The sequence below is a fragment of the Amblyraja radiata genome, chromosome 7, assembly GCF_010909765.2.
Source record: "Amblyraja radiata isolate CabotCenter1 chromosome 7, sAmbRad1.1.pri, whole genome shotgun sequence".
Taxonomy (NCBI): Eukaryota; Metazoa; Chordata; class Chondrichthyes; order Rajiformes; family Rajidae; genus Amblyraja; species Amblyraja radiata.
The window spans coordinates 83397300-83413630 of NC_045962.1; the positions used below are offsets into that span (position 1 = coordinate 83397300).

The 16331-nt window shown below is 44.5% G+C and overlaps 1 protein-coding gene across 3 annotated transcripts in view; it reads right to left on the minus strand.

Annotated features, from left to right (window-relative positions):
- Positions 1-9887: 9887 nt before the first annotated feature.
- The window catches only part of adcy5 (adenylate cyclase 5), a 266316-nt gene continuing 259872 nt past the window's right edge, over positions 9888-16331 (minus strand). For all 3 annotated transcript variants that reach the window (XM_033024874.1, XM_033024873.1, XM_033024872.1), the window contains 3 exons: positions 15657-15861; positions 14592-14716; positions 9888-13113 (listed from right to left, as the gene is read on the minus strand). In XM_033024874.1, the coding sequence (XP_032880765.1) occupies positions 12985-13113; positions 14592-14716; positions 15657-15861 (459 nt within the window). In that variant the 3' untranslated portion in view covers positions 9888-12984. The remainder of the gene's footprint in view (positions 13114-14591; positions 14717-15656; positions 15862-16331) is intronic.

Here is a 16331-nt window from a genome sequence, read left to right on the forward strand (position 1 = left end):
CCCTGTATTGCCAGAGCTGTCCCATCCAATTAAATTTCAAATAACATCTGTGGTCACCTCTGATGGGTACTGTATAGTAAACATCTTTTAAATCTATGCTTGCCATATAGTAGCCTGCTGAAACTAATTCCTTGGCAGTAACAAAGGTTTCCATTTTGAAATGAATATATTGTACAAATGTGTTTAATGTAGTCAAATCGATGATGATGCGGCAACCACCATCCTTCTTGTTTTTTATGAATATATTGGACACGAATTCCTGTGGTTCATGTTTGGTGTGTTCAATTACTCCTTTTTTATGTAGTCGTTGTAGTTCAGTATGTGCTTTAGATGTTTCTATGCCTGTAAGCACGAACGTTCGGTTCGGTGCATGTTGTACCGGATGGTTATGTTTTAGTATGAACTCTATTGTATAACCCTGGATACTGCTTAGAATGTGAGTGTCTAGAGTTATTTCATTCCATGCATGCAAATAATACCGTAACCTTCCCCCAACTTTAGTGCTCCTATTTATTTTCGAGGAACCAGACCCACCTACCTCCATGGTTACCAGTGGTGGTTGAGTTACTTCCTTGTTGTTCTCGGAGGATGTTGAGGCGTTGTTGTTTGGGTCTGTTGGGTTGGAGGCTGGCGTTTTTCTCCCGGGCGGTCGTCCTGGGCCATGCCCTAAAAAAGACCGCTGTTAGGTGCTCCTGGTTTTAGCGCTCCCTGCGCTATATGTTGCCCTTCTGGGAGTTCCGTAGGGTTGGTATCTCTTCCCTAAGTATGTCTTGGTGGCTGCTTTTATAAGCCCTAGTGCTTTAGACTCTTCATCGAGTTGTTTGACTTGTTTCGGCAAGTCCCCTCCAAACAATAGAATTGGCTGTTTTGAGGTGCCTGGTTTGCAAAGGCCGGCAAATTTGGGGTCCAATGTAGGTTGTATAGCACTTTTCCGAATATAATTGAGTTTGTACTGTGAATTGCACAGTAGAGCCAGTGCATCCTTGTGGTCTTGGTTCATGTCTGATTCTTTTAAAGTTCGGGCAAATGCTGTGATTCCCGCCGTCAATACCTTGAGCACGTTTTGGATTTTGAGATCAGTATTGAGGATACCTGTCCCCATATGTCTCCAGATACACTGGTTAACACTAGGCACTTGCAATGCCTTGCAGTTACCTGGGGGTAAATGCCGTGCAATGGCGTCAGACATAGCCTGTGTCTGTAGTTTGTTACTAGACAAATAGTCCACACTGGCTGCAATTTTGGGCTCCAGGTCTTCCCCGGTTAGGTCTAGCTGGAAGAATTGGTTCACCATATCCAGCATGCCTTCTTTCACCCCAGGGCTACTGGGGATATGTGGTTATGTGACCCGTTCAGAGTCTACCCAGAACAGATCCTCCGTGTTCTCCTCTGACGAGGAGGAGACACTATGCAGCCCCGCAAGGGGTACCGCTGTGGGGCTTATTGGGTGCCCACTGTGGCTAGCCTCCCTCTCCCGGAGTCTGCCACTTTGGAGGATCTCCTGGAGCAACCGCTCTAACCGGCCCCCATGCTCACGGGCACTGGCCGCTCGCGGCTGCTCCTCGTCATGCAGCCGGTCAAACCGGCTCCAGTGCTCTCGGGCACTAGCCGCTCCCGGCTGCTCGTACTGCCCCGTCCGCTCGAACCGGCCCCGGTGCTCCTCAAAGTCCTACTCATCTGAGTCCGGCATTCATGGGGTCTTTCTCTTCGCTTTCCCGCCCGGCCGAAAAGTGGATTTCGCCGTAGCGGGAGAGAAGTCGGGCACAGCTGACTCCAATTCAGAAGATTCCTGTGCCGTCGGCTGCTGCTGTTTCTGCTGGCTGTCCGCAACTCCGCGGTTCTCCCCCTCCAGCTTCTTCGCAGCTTTTCTCCTCGTTACTCTGTCCATCTTTCACCTAAAAATAAGTTGAAAAACACAGAGTCCCTTACCTGCTGTTGTCGGCTTTTAAATACTGCCGCTTGAGGGAGACGTCCTCTCCCGTGCTGACTCATTGCATAGCGTGAGGCGATAATGACACGCATGCGTCCTGGCGGGGTTCTTCACGTAGTCACTCACATATTAATGATCTGGATGAATATTAATGATCTGGATGAGGGAATTGAAGGCAATATCTCCAAGTTTGCGGATGACACTAAGCTGGCGGGCAGTGTTAGCTGTGAGGAGGATGCTAGGAGACTGCAAGGTGACTTGGATAGGCTGGGTGAGTGGGCAAATGTTTGGCAGATGCAGTATAATGTGGATAAATGTGAGGTTATCCATTTTGGTGGCAAAAACAGGAAAGCAGACTATTATCTAAATGGTGGCCGACTAGGAAAAGGGGAGATGCAGCGAGACCTGGGTGTCATGGTACACCAGTCATTGAAAGTGGGCATGCAGGTGCAGCAGGCAGTGAAGAAAGCGAATGGTATGTTAGCTTTCATAGCAAAAGGATTTGAGTATAGGAGCAGGGAGGTTCTACTGCAGTTGTACAGGGTCTTGGTGAGACCACACCTGGAGTATTGCGTACAGTTTTGGTCTCCAAATCTGAGGAAGGACATTATTGACATAGAGGGAGTGCAGAGAAGGTTCACCAGACTGATTCCTGGGATGTCAGGACTGTCTTATGAAGAAAGACTGGATAGACTTGGTTTATACTCTCTAGAATTTAGGAGATTGAGAGGGGATCTTATAGAAACTTACAAAATTCTTAAGGGGTTGGACAGGCTAGATGCAGGAAGATTGCTTCCGATGTTGGGGAAGTCCAGGACAAGGGGTCACAGCTTAAGGATAAGGGGGAAATCCTTTAAAACCGAGATGAGAAGAACTTTTTTCACACAGAGAGTGGTGAATCTCTGGAACTCCCTGCCACAGAGGGTAGTCGAGGCCAGTTCATTGGCTATATTTAAGAGGGAGTTAGATGTGGCCCTTGTGGCTAAGGGGATCAGAGGGTATGGAGAGAAGGCAGGTACGGGATACTGAGTTGGATGATCAGCCATGATCATATTGAATGGCGGTGCAGGCTCGAAGGGCCGAATGGCCTACTCCTGCACCTAATTTCTATGTTTCTATGTTTCTATGACTCCGAAGTAAAATAGTTAGTCCAGTGTCCAGTTGGAAGATTCAATGGCTCTAAAATATCCCAAGGTACTTAAAGAAGAAAATTAGCAAACAAAATTACCTCATGGGTTTACAAGTAAACATCTGACCCTAAATATCTGTCCATTTCCCTCCACCGGTACCGCTTGACCTGCTGAGTTCCTCCAGCCATTTTCTTTTGCTCAAAATTTTGCTCATGTCTCTCTTAAAGGGGTGATCCTTTATTTTTAGAGAACAACAGCAAATACTGCACGGAAACAGGCCCTGCAGCCCACTAAGTCCCTGCGAGCCATCACGTACCTGTCTTCACCAATCCTATTGTCCTACACTTAGCATGTGGAACTCATATGAAATATTTTAAGGGCCCATCAAAATGCTTCTTAAATGTTGGGATAGTGCCCACTTCTACCTACCTACAGGGTAAAAATAACTGCTTCAAACTCCCTTGAAGTCTCCCACCCGTAAACTTAAATTTATGCCCACTTGTTATAGGCAACTCTGCGAAAGAGAAGTTTCTCACTAATTATTCTATCAACACCTCTCAGTATTTCATATTTCTCCACTCCAAGAAAATATCCCCAGCCTATCGAGTCTCCCCATAGCCGATATTCTGCATCCCGGGCGGTATTCTGGTGGTCTTCCTCTGTACCATCGTTCGTTTGCCGTTTCGTTTTCGTGCCTCTGGTTCTGGGGGGGGGGGGGGTTGTGTTTCATTCTTACTTGAAGGTTGCCCAGTCAACTATGTTTTCAGGCACCTTGGAGGTCTCCCCGGTGCTTCCAGATACTGAAATGACTGTACCTGTTGACCGTGAAGTCGGAATGTTTGTGTCCATTGGACCAATGTAAGATCACTAAATCATCAAAATTGTCCAGAAATCGGTTTGCTACCACATTGATCTTTGCCATTTATCTTAGCATTGGGAGTTTAAAATAGTTATATTTAAGATTTCCTGCCCAACTGCTGGGAACATGTTACCCAGTAAGTTCAGGACTTTGCTTTTTCTGGCGGAGTCTCACTGCGTGAGTGCGCTTAATAGTTTCTCTGCCATTGGCGCTCAGTGCGTAGGGTCTTGGTGGTTATTGAGGAATCCTATCAGTGAATGGCTGCAACATTTACACCCATCACTTATTCTTCTGGTCACAGGATTCCTGTTGGCCTTCGGGTGCCTGTAGATCTATTTCTTCTTTCTGGATGTGTTGTGGAATTCCCAATCCAAGGAAGCCCTTCAGTTACAGCCAATTAGCTGCTGGACCTCTATTGTTATCATCCAATCAGTCCTGGTATTTTCTGACAGAAAAACTAAGAGTCCCTATATAGGTGCTAACTGTGGAGGATACAGAAATTAGTGGGAGGGCATGCTGCGATTAAGCTATTTTGACTGCAATAGAATATTGGATAGGTTGGGTGAAAACTCAGCAAACGGGGTTTAATGTTGGAAAGTGTGACGTCATGCATGTCAATAGAAGGAATCAAATGGTATCTCATTGGAGAGAGATTAAAAATGAATGGAGTAAATTGGGATCCCGATGTACTTTTGAATGATACATGAAAAATTAGTATGCAGATAAAGCAAGTAATTAAGCAAACAAATTTGTACTGGTATTGATTTATTATTAACAAGTGCATCGAGATACAGTGAAACGCTTTAGTTTGCGTGCTATCCAAGTAAATCAGATAATTCTATACATGAGTACAATCAAGCCACACACAGTTACAACAGGTGGTGTAAAGAAAGAAATAACAGAGTGCAGAATATATTTTTGCAGCATTGTAGCATTACAGTTCTAGAAAAAAAATCCATTGTCTGCAATGAGGTAGGTTGGAAGACCAGGACAACACCTGATCTTAAGGGAGGACAGTCAGTAGTCTGATAACGGGAAGAAGCTGTTCCTGACTTTGGTGGTACATACTTTCAAGCTTTTGTATCATCTTTAAGTCAGGAGAGGGTGAAGAGGGAATGATCAGAATGAAAAAGGCCATTGATTGTGTTGGCTGCTTTACCCAGACAAGGCGAAGTGTAGATGGAGTCAATAGGGAGCAAGTCTGTTCTGTCTGATGGATTGAGCTACATCCACAACTCTCAATTTCTTATGGTCTTGGGCAGAACTGACTCAAAACAAGTTGTGATGCAACCCAATAGCATGCTTCCTTCAGGGCATATTTAAAGCAGAGATTGATAGATTTTTGATTAGTAAGCGCGTCAAAGGTTATGGGGAGAAGGTAGGAGAATTAGTTTGAGAAGGAAAAATAGATCAACCATGATTGGTGCTGTAGACTCGATTGGCCAAATGTTCTAATTCTGCTCCTATGTGTTATGGTCCTATGTTGCACCTGTAGAAGTTGATAAGAGCTGTTGGAGATATGCCATGCTTTCCAAGTTTTTTAAGGAAGTAGCAGTGTTGGTGTGCTTTTTTTGGATGTAGCTTCAATATGGTTGGTCCAGGACAGATTGATGGTGATATTTACTCCTAGAAACGTAAAGCACTCGACCATTCCCACTTTGTCAACATAGATGCAGATTGGGGGATGCATTCCACCTCACTTCCTTAAGTCAAAAAATAGCATGGAAGAGGTGCTGAGGCTTAGGGGAAATCACCCATGATCACATTGAATTAGTCATAAGCACAGAAACAGGCCCTTCAGCCCAACTTGTCCATGTTGACCAAGATGCCCCAGCTAAGCTAGTCCCATATGCCCACATTTGGCCCATATCCCTCTCAACTTTTCCTATCGATGTATGTGGGGTCCAAGTGTTTTTTAAATGTTATTGTACTGCCTCAACTACCTCCTCTGGCAGCTCCTTCCATATATCCACCACCGTCTAAACCTCTATAAGGTTACCTCTAAACCCCTGCATTCCAAGGAATGTTCTAGCTTGCCCAATCTTTCCCTATAGCTCAGGCACTTGAGTCTTGGCAACATCCTCATTAATCTTCTCTGCACTCTTTACAGCTTAATTCCTATAGCAGGAAGATTAAAAATGAACACAATACTTAAAATGTGGCCTCAACATCATCTTGTACAACTGTAATATAATGTCCCAACAGTTCTGCTTCTATTGTCTTTTATGATTTCAGGGCAATCCTGTGGCTGCAATTGATTGTGAGGCCACATTTTGTCGGGTCCCAAGAAGTTAAGCATTGCTTTCCAGCAGCATTTGAAGTTGTCTTGGGGCCATGCTGATGGAGGCATCAGAGTTGATCAGGCAATTGTTAGTCCAACATACATTCATATCTGTCATGATACAGTGATTGCTACACAACTGTCTTTCGAATGAGTCGTTAAACATTGCTTCTTTGCTAATCAGTGTGTTGTCACTGTCAGGTGAACGTAAAAGATTCATGGCATGATTTGGATTAGAGGAGGGGAGATGTCCCTGGTCTACTGGACAGTGTTTATCCCTCAAACAAACATCAGTAAAGTGATGGAGAAGAAATAACAGTGGTAAAACTGAAGGAAGGTGAAATGGTAGAAGTTTCAAGGTTTAAGTTTGCAGTCAGTATTTTTGACGATATGCATTGTGTTATCTCCAGCCAATGATCCCAAAATGAACTGCTATTTTTTGCCCTTCATAAAGTTAATCCCTTCATCGAAAACCCTGCAGCCCATTTCCTAACTTGTACCAAATCCCGAGAGAACAACAATTCCTGTAATCATTGAAATACAGTAGTTTCTTGTGCCCAATTCCTGATGGAGAGATTTTTCCTTTGTGGGCTGCAGGTATAGCTGTGGTAGTATAGGTTTATATAGACTACATGTTACTTTTGAATATAAAACTATAAAGCAAAAGTACAGAGCACCTGGTCAATGCTGTATAGTACTGCTCTGCTTATTTAAATTCATAATAAGTTTGTAAATTCTAGGAGCAGAATTAGGTCGTTAGGCCCATCAAGTCTACTCCGCCATTCAATCATGGCTGATCTACAGGTATCTTTCCCTATCAACCCCATTCTCCTGCCATCTGCCCATCTCCTGACACCCTTACTAATCAAGAATCTGCCAATCTCTGCCTTAAAATGGCCATTGATGACCACAGCTGTCTGTAGCAATGAATTCAACAGGATCACCACTCTCTGACTAAATAAATTTCTTCTCATCTTTCTAAAGATACGTCCTTTTATTCTGAGGCTTTTAGGCCTCTAGTCCTAGACTCTCTTACTTGTGGAAACATCCTCTCCAATTTAACTGTATCGTGGCCTTTCACTATTGAGGAAGGAAGAATGTTAAAAGATTGGAAGCTGTTCTGAGATTTAGTAGACTGATATCAAATTTTATCAGATAAGATTATGAGGTGGATATTGTTTTACTTGCAGTGGTTGGACAATCTCCACTGTTCAGAGGAGAAAGGGAGGACTTAATTGAAACATATAAGATCCTGAGGGGTCTTGACAGCATGAACATGAAGAGGATATTTCCAGTTGTGGAATAAACCCGACATACCATTAGAATATAGTACAGCACAGGAATAGGCCCTTCGGCCTGTAATGTCTGCGATCATGTTGTCAAATGAAACTATTTCCTTCGGCTTACACAGGTATCCCTCCATACCTGCACGTTCATGTGCCCATCTACATGTCTCTTATATGTCACTAATTCGTCCATTTCCACCACCTGCCTGGCAGCGTGTTCTGGGCACCTACCACTCTGTGTACAAAAAAAAATGCCCTCACACACCTCCTTTAAATTTTCTTCTTTTCACCTATGCCCTCTACTGCTTGACATCTCTGTCGTGGGAAAATGACTCAATCTTATTAGGAAGGAAGTCATTGCCCTGGAGATGGTACAGGGGAAGACCACCAGAATACTCCCCGAGAATATCAGCTATGGGGAGACTCGATAGGCTGGGGATATTTTCTTGGAGTGGAGAAATATGAAATACTGAGAGGTGTTGATAGAATCATTAGTGAGAAACTTCCCTTTCGCAGAGTTGCCTATAACAAGTAGGCATAAATTTAAGATTACAGGTGGGAGACTTCAAGGGAGTTTGAAGCAGAGTTATTTTTACCCAGAGAGTGGTTGGAATCAGGGACCCATACCTGTAGGTTGGTAGATGTGGGCACTATCCCAACATTTAAGAAGCATTTTGATGAGCCCTTAAAATATTTCATATTAGTTCCACATGCTATGTGTAGGAAAATAGGATTGGTGAAGATAGGTACATGATGGCTCGCAGGGACTTAGTGGGCTGCAGGGCCTGTTTCCGTGCAGTATTTGCTGTGGTTCTTTAAAAATAAAGGATCACCCCTTTAAGAGAGACATGAGGCAATTTTGAGCAAAAGAAAATGGCTGGAGGAATTCAGCAGGCCAAGCGGTACCGGTGGAGGGAAATGGACAGACATTTAGGGTCAGATGCTTACTTGTAAACCCATGAGGTAATTTTGTTTGCTAATTTTCTTCTTTAAGTACCTTGGGATATTTTAGAGCCATTGAATCTTCCAACTGGACACTGGCCTATTAATCCACACCAACTGTTAAATACCCAATTGCACTAATGCTACATTACAGCAGTATATAGATCAGCTACAGATATGGGTGGAGATGAGAGAGCAGATGAGTTCAATCCGGTCATGTGTGAGGTGTTGGATTTTGGTGTTGGAGAGGTCAAATGTATGGGGAAGTATGTAGTTCATGGCAGGACTCTTAATAGCATTGATGTACAGAGGGATCTTGGGGTCCAAGTCCATAGCTCCCTAAAAGTAGCAATACAACTATACAGAGTAGTAAACAAGGCTTGTGGTATGGTTGCCTTCATCAGTTGAAGCATTGAGTATAACAGTCAGGAAGTCATGTTAGAGATTTATTAAACTTTGATTAGTCCTCATTTGGAGTATCAGTTTGCTCCATTACTGGAAAGTTGTGGAGGCTTTGAGAGGGTGCAGAAGAGGTTTACCAGAATGTTGACTGGATTAGAGGGTGTTAGCTAATAGGAGTGGTTGGACAGACTTGGATTGTTTGAGGCTGAGGGGAGAAACTGAATTATCAGAGGCAGAGATAGGGCTGACAGTCAGAACTGTTTTCCCAGAGTGGAAATGTCAAAGACTAGGGCATAGCTTTAAGGTGAAAGGAGAAAAGTTGAAGAGATGTGTGGGGCACAGAATGTGATGGGTGCCTAGAAAATGCTGTTAGGGGTGGTTGTGGAAGCAGATAAGATAGTAGCATTTAATAGATTTTTAGATAGGCACATGAGTATGCAGGGAATAGAAGGATATGGTACACATGCAGGCAGAAGGGTTTAATTTGGGATTTTATTCGGCACGGACACCGTGGCTGTTCCTGTGCTGAACTGTTTTATAGTCCTATTATCTGCACATTCCCATCAACTATGGTCTGATTCTACCACCCATCTACACACTAGAGGCAATTTACAACAGGCAATTAACCTACGAAACCAGACCTCTTCGGGACATGAAATCAAGCTGGAGCTTCCAGAGGAAACCCATGTGTTCATGATGTGAAAGTGCAAACTCCACGCAGGCAGACCAAACTTCACAGAGAGCACATGAGGTCAGGACTGAACCAATCTGCAGAGGGATACTGACCCAAAACATTACCTCTCCGTGTCCCCCTGAGTTGCTGCCTGACCCGCTGCATTACTCCAGCAATTTGTGTCTTTTTTTGTAAACCAGCATCTGCAGTTCATTCTTTCTACATTGAACCAAGGCTGCTGAAGCTGTTCAAATCAGTTTTACAAGCTGTGCCAATATGACTTGTTAAAATAATTTGCTAACTTTCCACTGAAATACGGTGGGATATTTTTCTCTTTCCTGACCTAGGGTAAAATCCCAACAAATGATGCATCAGACACTTTGCAGTGAAGCAATATTTTGTTTAATACAGTTTATAATAAATTATTGAACACATTTCAATTTCCATGGGAAATTACCATAATGTCTGCAAGATGTGGATTTTAAAAAAGTGCATTTCCCTCTTATAAATCACTGAAGTTTATCTTACCAATTACATTCCAGCTGTCACAGACCCATAACTGACACTCTCTGTTGGCCAAATGTAGCCGATCCCTGCTTGTGGGCTGCTCATTTTGTGCTCGCAATGCTGCAGTTCATCGGCCCATGGAACCAGATATTGTTTCAAGAACGTAGGGAAGAATATGGGAGGGGGGTAAAAGGAGAGAGGGAGGGGGGGTCGTGCGAAGCCAAGAGGATGGGGTGTGGGGCGGTAGTGCGAATGGCAGAGGAGAGGGGGGGGGGGGGGAATAATTCGATTCTGCATGCAACAAAGCCTTATTGCAAATCAAGATGAATGCGTAGCAGGAAGAGAGACAGAGTGTATTACACAGAGAGGGTGCTGTAGTTGGTGTTTGTAATGGCATTAATACATCAGAATAATATACACTGGTGTACGCAGCATCCGCTGTTACCTTTACAAAATATAGAATTCTAGTTCTCTGCTAAACTCGCAGTAATATTACAAATTCTCTTTAAAAAAGTGGTAGATTTGAAAGTGTTTCATTCTCCCCCACCAACACCCCGCCACCCAAACCCCTATCCGTGTCTACTCCAGAAGGAAGGTTTCCTGATCAACCTGATGGATAGAACAGTCTCTGACCTCCATTGTCTGGGCTACCGAAAGTGCAGCAATGGTCGGTTGAACAAGTGGAGTTAACTGCCGGCAAGTAGACTGGCTTCACCCACATAGGGTGAGACCTGGGTTTATGTTGACTGGACAAATGTCTCGTAATGTCACAGTGGTACAGGCTGGGCCATATCTGTGTTTGTGTGCGTGCGTATGCGTGTTTATGTGGGTGCGTGGCACTGAAACCAATCTGTGACCAATCTGACTCACTCCACATGAGACCAACAAATGACTCTGAACACCAAGTGTATGGCACCAACGAATATCATGGCTGTAGAGCTGAAAGACTGGGTCCCAGAATCAGTTCCATCTCCAGCACAACTAAATGTGGATAACTTCGCATCAAAGTGAAAAATTGGCTCTAAATCAAATCAGGACCAAAACAATCTGGAAAATCCCTGTGCCGTTCGTTTATTCTTGGTCATTAGCACAATGATACAAGGTGTCATCAACAGACTATTAAGCAGTAGTTACTAATAATCTGCCAACTAATGTCCAGTTTGGGTTCCACCATGTATTCTATTTATCAGATATTTTATCTTAATATGGACAAAAGAGCTTTTGACTGTGTAGCATCAAGGCACCCTGGTAAAACCAAAGTCAATGAAAATTAAGAGGAAAACACTCCAATGATTGAAGTCATACAGCGGAAGATGTTATTGGTTGTTTTCGACCAATTCATCCTAGGTCCAGTACATCATCTGTAGGCGTTCCTTGGTGAGGTGCATTTGCCCCAGCCATCTTCACATATCTACTCCATCTTCAGCCTTCCTTCCATCATAAGGTCAGAAAGAGGGTTATTTGATGATTGCACAATGTGCAGTTTCATTCACACTGTTCATGCATTAAAACGATTCATAACCATATGAACTGAGACCTAGACAGCGTTCAGGCATGGGCTGATCATTGTCAACTAACCGTACCACATCTCCCATGAGAATGGGCATGAGAATCTAATCACCAACCACTGAAAGTTAACGGGACCGTCATTGTCAAGTTCCCCCTCACCATCAATAACCCAAGAATTAGCACTGAACAAAACTTAAGTAGACCAGCCACATGAATCCTGTGGCTACCAGGACTGGCCAGAGGCTCAATCCCCTGTGGTATGTAACTCACCTCCTAACGCCCCAAAGCCATTCCACATCTACAAAGCACATGTCAGGAGTGTGATGGAATACTCTCCATTTTCGCCTGGATAAACGCAATGCCAACAACTCTTAAGAAACACAATACCATCCAGTTCGAAGTAATTGCCACCCAATCCATCACCCTGAACAGTCATTTCCCCCCACCACTGGTTCACAGTGTTTGCATTACATACCATCGAAAAAGCAGGATCATTTGCTCGTTACTCCAATTGTACCTCCCAAGACCCACAGTTTCTCCAGCCAAGCTGAAGTAGGGCATTGAAATGTCCACCTATGTCCCACTCCATGTCACAATTCATCCTGAACTGAAATATTGTTTTGTCATCCATGCTGGATCCAAATCCTGGAAATTCAGTCGGCATCAATGTGGGAGCACCTTCTTTTCACAGGCGACGGTTCAAGTAGGCAGCTTAGCTATCTCCTGCCAGACGGCAATAGGGGAGAGGGCCTGAGCACTAAAGACTGGCTCTGCCATTGGTGCCTATGTCTTAAGAGGGAATTATTTGTATTTTTGTATAGGTATTTCTCCATTTGTGTGTGCGTGTCCGTGTCTTGTGTGCGTGTCTGTGCAGCCATGTGTGGGTATAACTTTACATATGTGTGCATGCGCACGTGTGTGTGACTGTAGATGCATGTGTCTCCGTTTATGTGCTGTTCCTGCCACATCGAGTCACTAGAAGGCTAAGTATTCTGCGTTCTTTCTTAGCTTGTGTGCCAGGGGGAAGAGTACTTCTGCTGTAGGGTTCCCTGCTATAGAGGCATCATAATGTTGGTGCCTTGGGCATGTGGAATCAAGTGGGGGCGGTGAGAGTTATGATACCGATCAGAAGTCAACTCACTTTAGGACAGGTTTCCGGGGCCGAATGGTCTCTACCTGCTCCACAATTGCTCTCGCTAACTTTGTGTGTCCGTGTTGGGTGGGGGGCGTGGAAAAGGGAGGGTGTGAGAGGGTAGTGTTCAAGAAGCTCTCCGCCTGTTCCATTGGGGAAAGGTATGGGGGAGGTGATGGGGGGCGGGGGGTGGTGGGGTGGGGTGGTCGATATCATCACTCAGCCGTTGTGTTAACGGTACAGATCCTCAGTCCATCCCTCATTATCACAAAAATGGCAAAGGATTTCCGAGCGTTTGATGACCATAGTCCTTTGTGACTACGCTTGTTCTTGCTAACTGCCGTCCGGCCCCTCGTTCAAGAAATACGTGGACATCTCGCCTTTGCCCTTCACCTTGACCAGTCCCCGGTACTCCAAGTGATAGCTTTCAGCTGACAGGACTTGGTACATATCCGTAGTCACCTGCAAAGACAGCAAACCAAGGTTTACAGCAGAACATAAAATATAGAACAGTACAGCACAGGAACACAATATTTTTAAAGCAAAGATAAATAGATTCTTGATTAGCTCGGTTGTCAGGGGTTATGGGGAGAAGGCAGGAGAATAATGGGGTTGGGAGGGAGAGATAAATCAACCATGATTGAATGGCAGAGTCGACTTGTTGGGTCGAATGGCCTAATTCTGCTCCTTTCACTTATGAGCTTGTGACCTTAAGTTTACCCTGAACATTACGACAAGTGAAACCAATCTCATTTGCCTGTACATGATCCATATCCCTCTATTCCTTTGTTAATTTTGTTTATTGTCACGTGGTACCGAGGTACAGTGAAAAGTTTTTGTTGCGTGATAACCAGTCAGTGGAAAGACAATACATGATTACAATCGAGCCGTCCATAGTGTACAGATACACGATAAAGGGAATAACGTGAATAATGTTATTTAAGCCAGTAAAGTCCAATCAAAGATAGCCCGAGGGTCTCCAGTGAGGTAGATAGTAGTTCAGGACTGCTCTCTAGTTGTGGTAGGATGGTTCAGTTGCCTGATAACAGCTGGGAAGAAATTGTTCCTTGCACTTCCATGTGCTTATCTAACAGCCTCTGAAACACCATTATCGCATCTGCCTCCACCACCACCCCTGGCAATGTGTTCCAGGCACCCACCACTCTCTGTGTAAAAAACTTGCCCCACACATCATATACTTATTAAAACTCTGTGTGTGTGTCATTTCACCTTTGATTCACATCGCCTCGAAAACCCGACGCCGAAACAGTGACATTTTTCCTATTGCGGTAGAAATTTACCTCATAGAAACATAGAAAATAGGTGCAGGAGAAAATTGACACGATAGTGCAATTGACAAGATATTGAAACTGACCAGCAATCACTCCAAGCAACAATCGGCATGTTGGGCGGTGGTATAGTTGCTGCCTCACAGCACCAGAGACCCGGGTTCGATCCTGACAACGGGTGGTGTCTTTACGGAGTGTGTACGTTCTCCCCGTGACCGCGTGGGATTTTCCCGAATACTCCGGTTTTCTCCAACACTCCAAAGACGTGCAGATTCTATGTTAATTGGCTTTGGTAAAATTGTAAATTGTCCCTAGTGTGTAGGATAGTGTGTAGCTCAGTGGGCCGAAGGGCTGTTTCCATGCTGTATCTCTATAACTAAGACTGACAAACCTACTCTATTAAACAATGTAACAACCAGTCTTTGGTATTTTAAGCTTGTAGTAAGCAAAATACATTCTTAGCTGTTAAAAATAACTTTGTATTTGAAAACAACTCGTTGTTTCACAGAGTGACCACTATGTGGTTGGAGCGAATGCTGAATCAAATACAGTGGACAATCAGTTTATAACAGACACCATTCCTGCCCTCCCTTCCCCGACGGTTCATTGTAATAAGGATCAACTGTAACACAAAAGGTTTATTAGAAATACCTGGATTCTGTTCGGCACTCCTGTGCTGTCCATCCGACTTGCTACGTTGACTGTGTTCCCCCAGATATCGTACTGTGGCTTGCGGGCACCGATCACTCCCGCAACAACAGGCCCAATGTTGAGTCCTGGTCAGAAACACAGACACCCACAAATCACTTCTGCTCTCTCAGACGTATAAAGAAACCACTGCCTTTTCTCCCATGATTCAAGAGAGAGTTAGACAAAGCTCTTAGGGCTAATGGAATCAAGGGATATGGATCAGCCAATATCATATTGCCGGCTTGAAGGGCCGAAGTCCTACTCCTGCACCTATTTTCTATCTTTCCTTTTCCATGACCTTGTTGTTTCATTCATTCACAGGATATGTCAAGCCAGAAAGGGTACACAGAAGATTTACCAGGATGTTCCCGGACTAGAAGGTCTGAGCTATCGGAAGAGGTTAAGCAGGCTTGGAGTGCAGGAGGATGAGGGGTGATCTTATAGAGTTGTATAAAATCATGAGAGGAATAGATCATGTGGATGTCTCTTGCCCAGAGTAGGTGAATCGAGGACAAGAGGACATAGGTTTAAGGTGAAGGGGAAAATATTTAATAGGAATCTGAAGGGTAACTTTCTCACAGGAAGGGTAGGATGTATGGAACAAGCTGCCAGAGGAGGTAGTTGCGGCTGAGACTATCCCAACGTTTAAGAAACAGACAGCTACATGGATAGGACAGGTTTGGAGGGATATGGACCAAACGCAGGCAGATGGGACTAGTGTAGCAGGGACATGTTGGCCTGTGTGGGCAAGTTGGGCCTGTTTCCACACTGTATAACTCTGTGACTCATGTAGTTTTTCTCCAGGATCTTCAGTTTCCTCCCACACTCCAAAGATGGCCGGACACTCCAAAGATGGCCGGGCGAGGAGAGGAGAGGGACGTCAGTTCATGGGAACTGCTCCAGTATATCGAGCACATGGGGCGACCAGACTTTGAATAATAGTGCCAAAAATGCCGGCGCCCACACGTGTAATATATGCAAAGGGAATTTTGCCATGTGATAAACAAAGCACCATTGAACCATTACCTATTTTCATCTGGAAGTTATTGAACGAATGTTCATTGATGTATTTCATCTGGTCCATCAGCTTCATGGCATAATCAGCCAAGGCCTTGATGTGCGTCTTGCCAACTTTGTCATAGGTGGAGTCGTTCAGACCTGACGCTGCCATGTAGGTGCTGCCTATGGTCTTAATCTTCTCCAGTTGACGAAACTGGTCTTCGCTGATGATCTGTAAGGTGCCAAACATAGTTTAGTTTAGGTTAGGAAGGAACTCCCAGATCCTGGGCGTGCACATTTCTGAAGATCTTTCCTGGTTCGAGAACACTGATGCAATTATCAAGAAAGCACGTCAGCGCCTCTACTTCCTGAGAAGATTACGGAGAGTCGGTTTGTCAAGGAGGACTCTCTCGAACATCTACAGGTGCACAGTAGAGAGCATGCTGACCGGTTGCATCGTGGCTTGGTTCGGCAACTTGAGCGCCCTGGAGAGGAAGAGACTACAAAAAGTAGTAAACACTGCCCAGTCCATCATCGGCTCTGACCTTCCTTCCATCGAGGGGATTTATCAAAGTCGCTGCCTCAAAAAGGCTGGCAGTATCATCAAAGACCCACACCATCCTGGCCACACACTCATCTCCCTGCTACCTTCAGGTAGAAGGTACAGGAGCCAGAAGACTGCAACGACCAGGTTCAGGAATA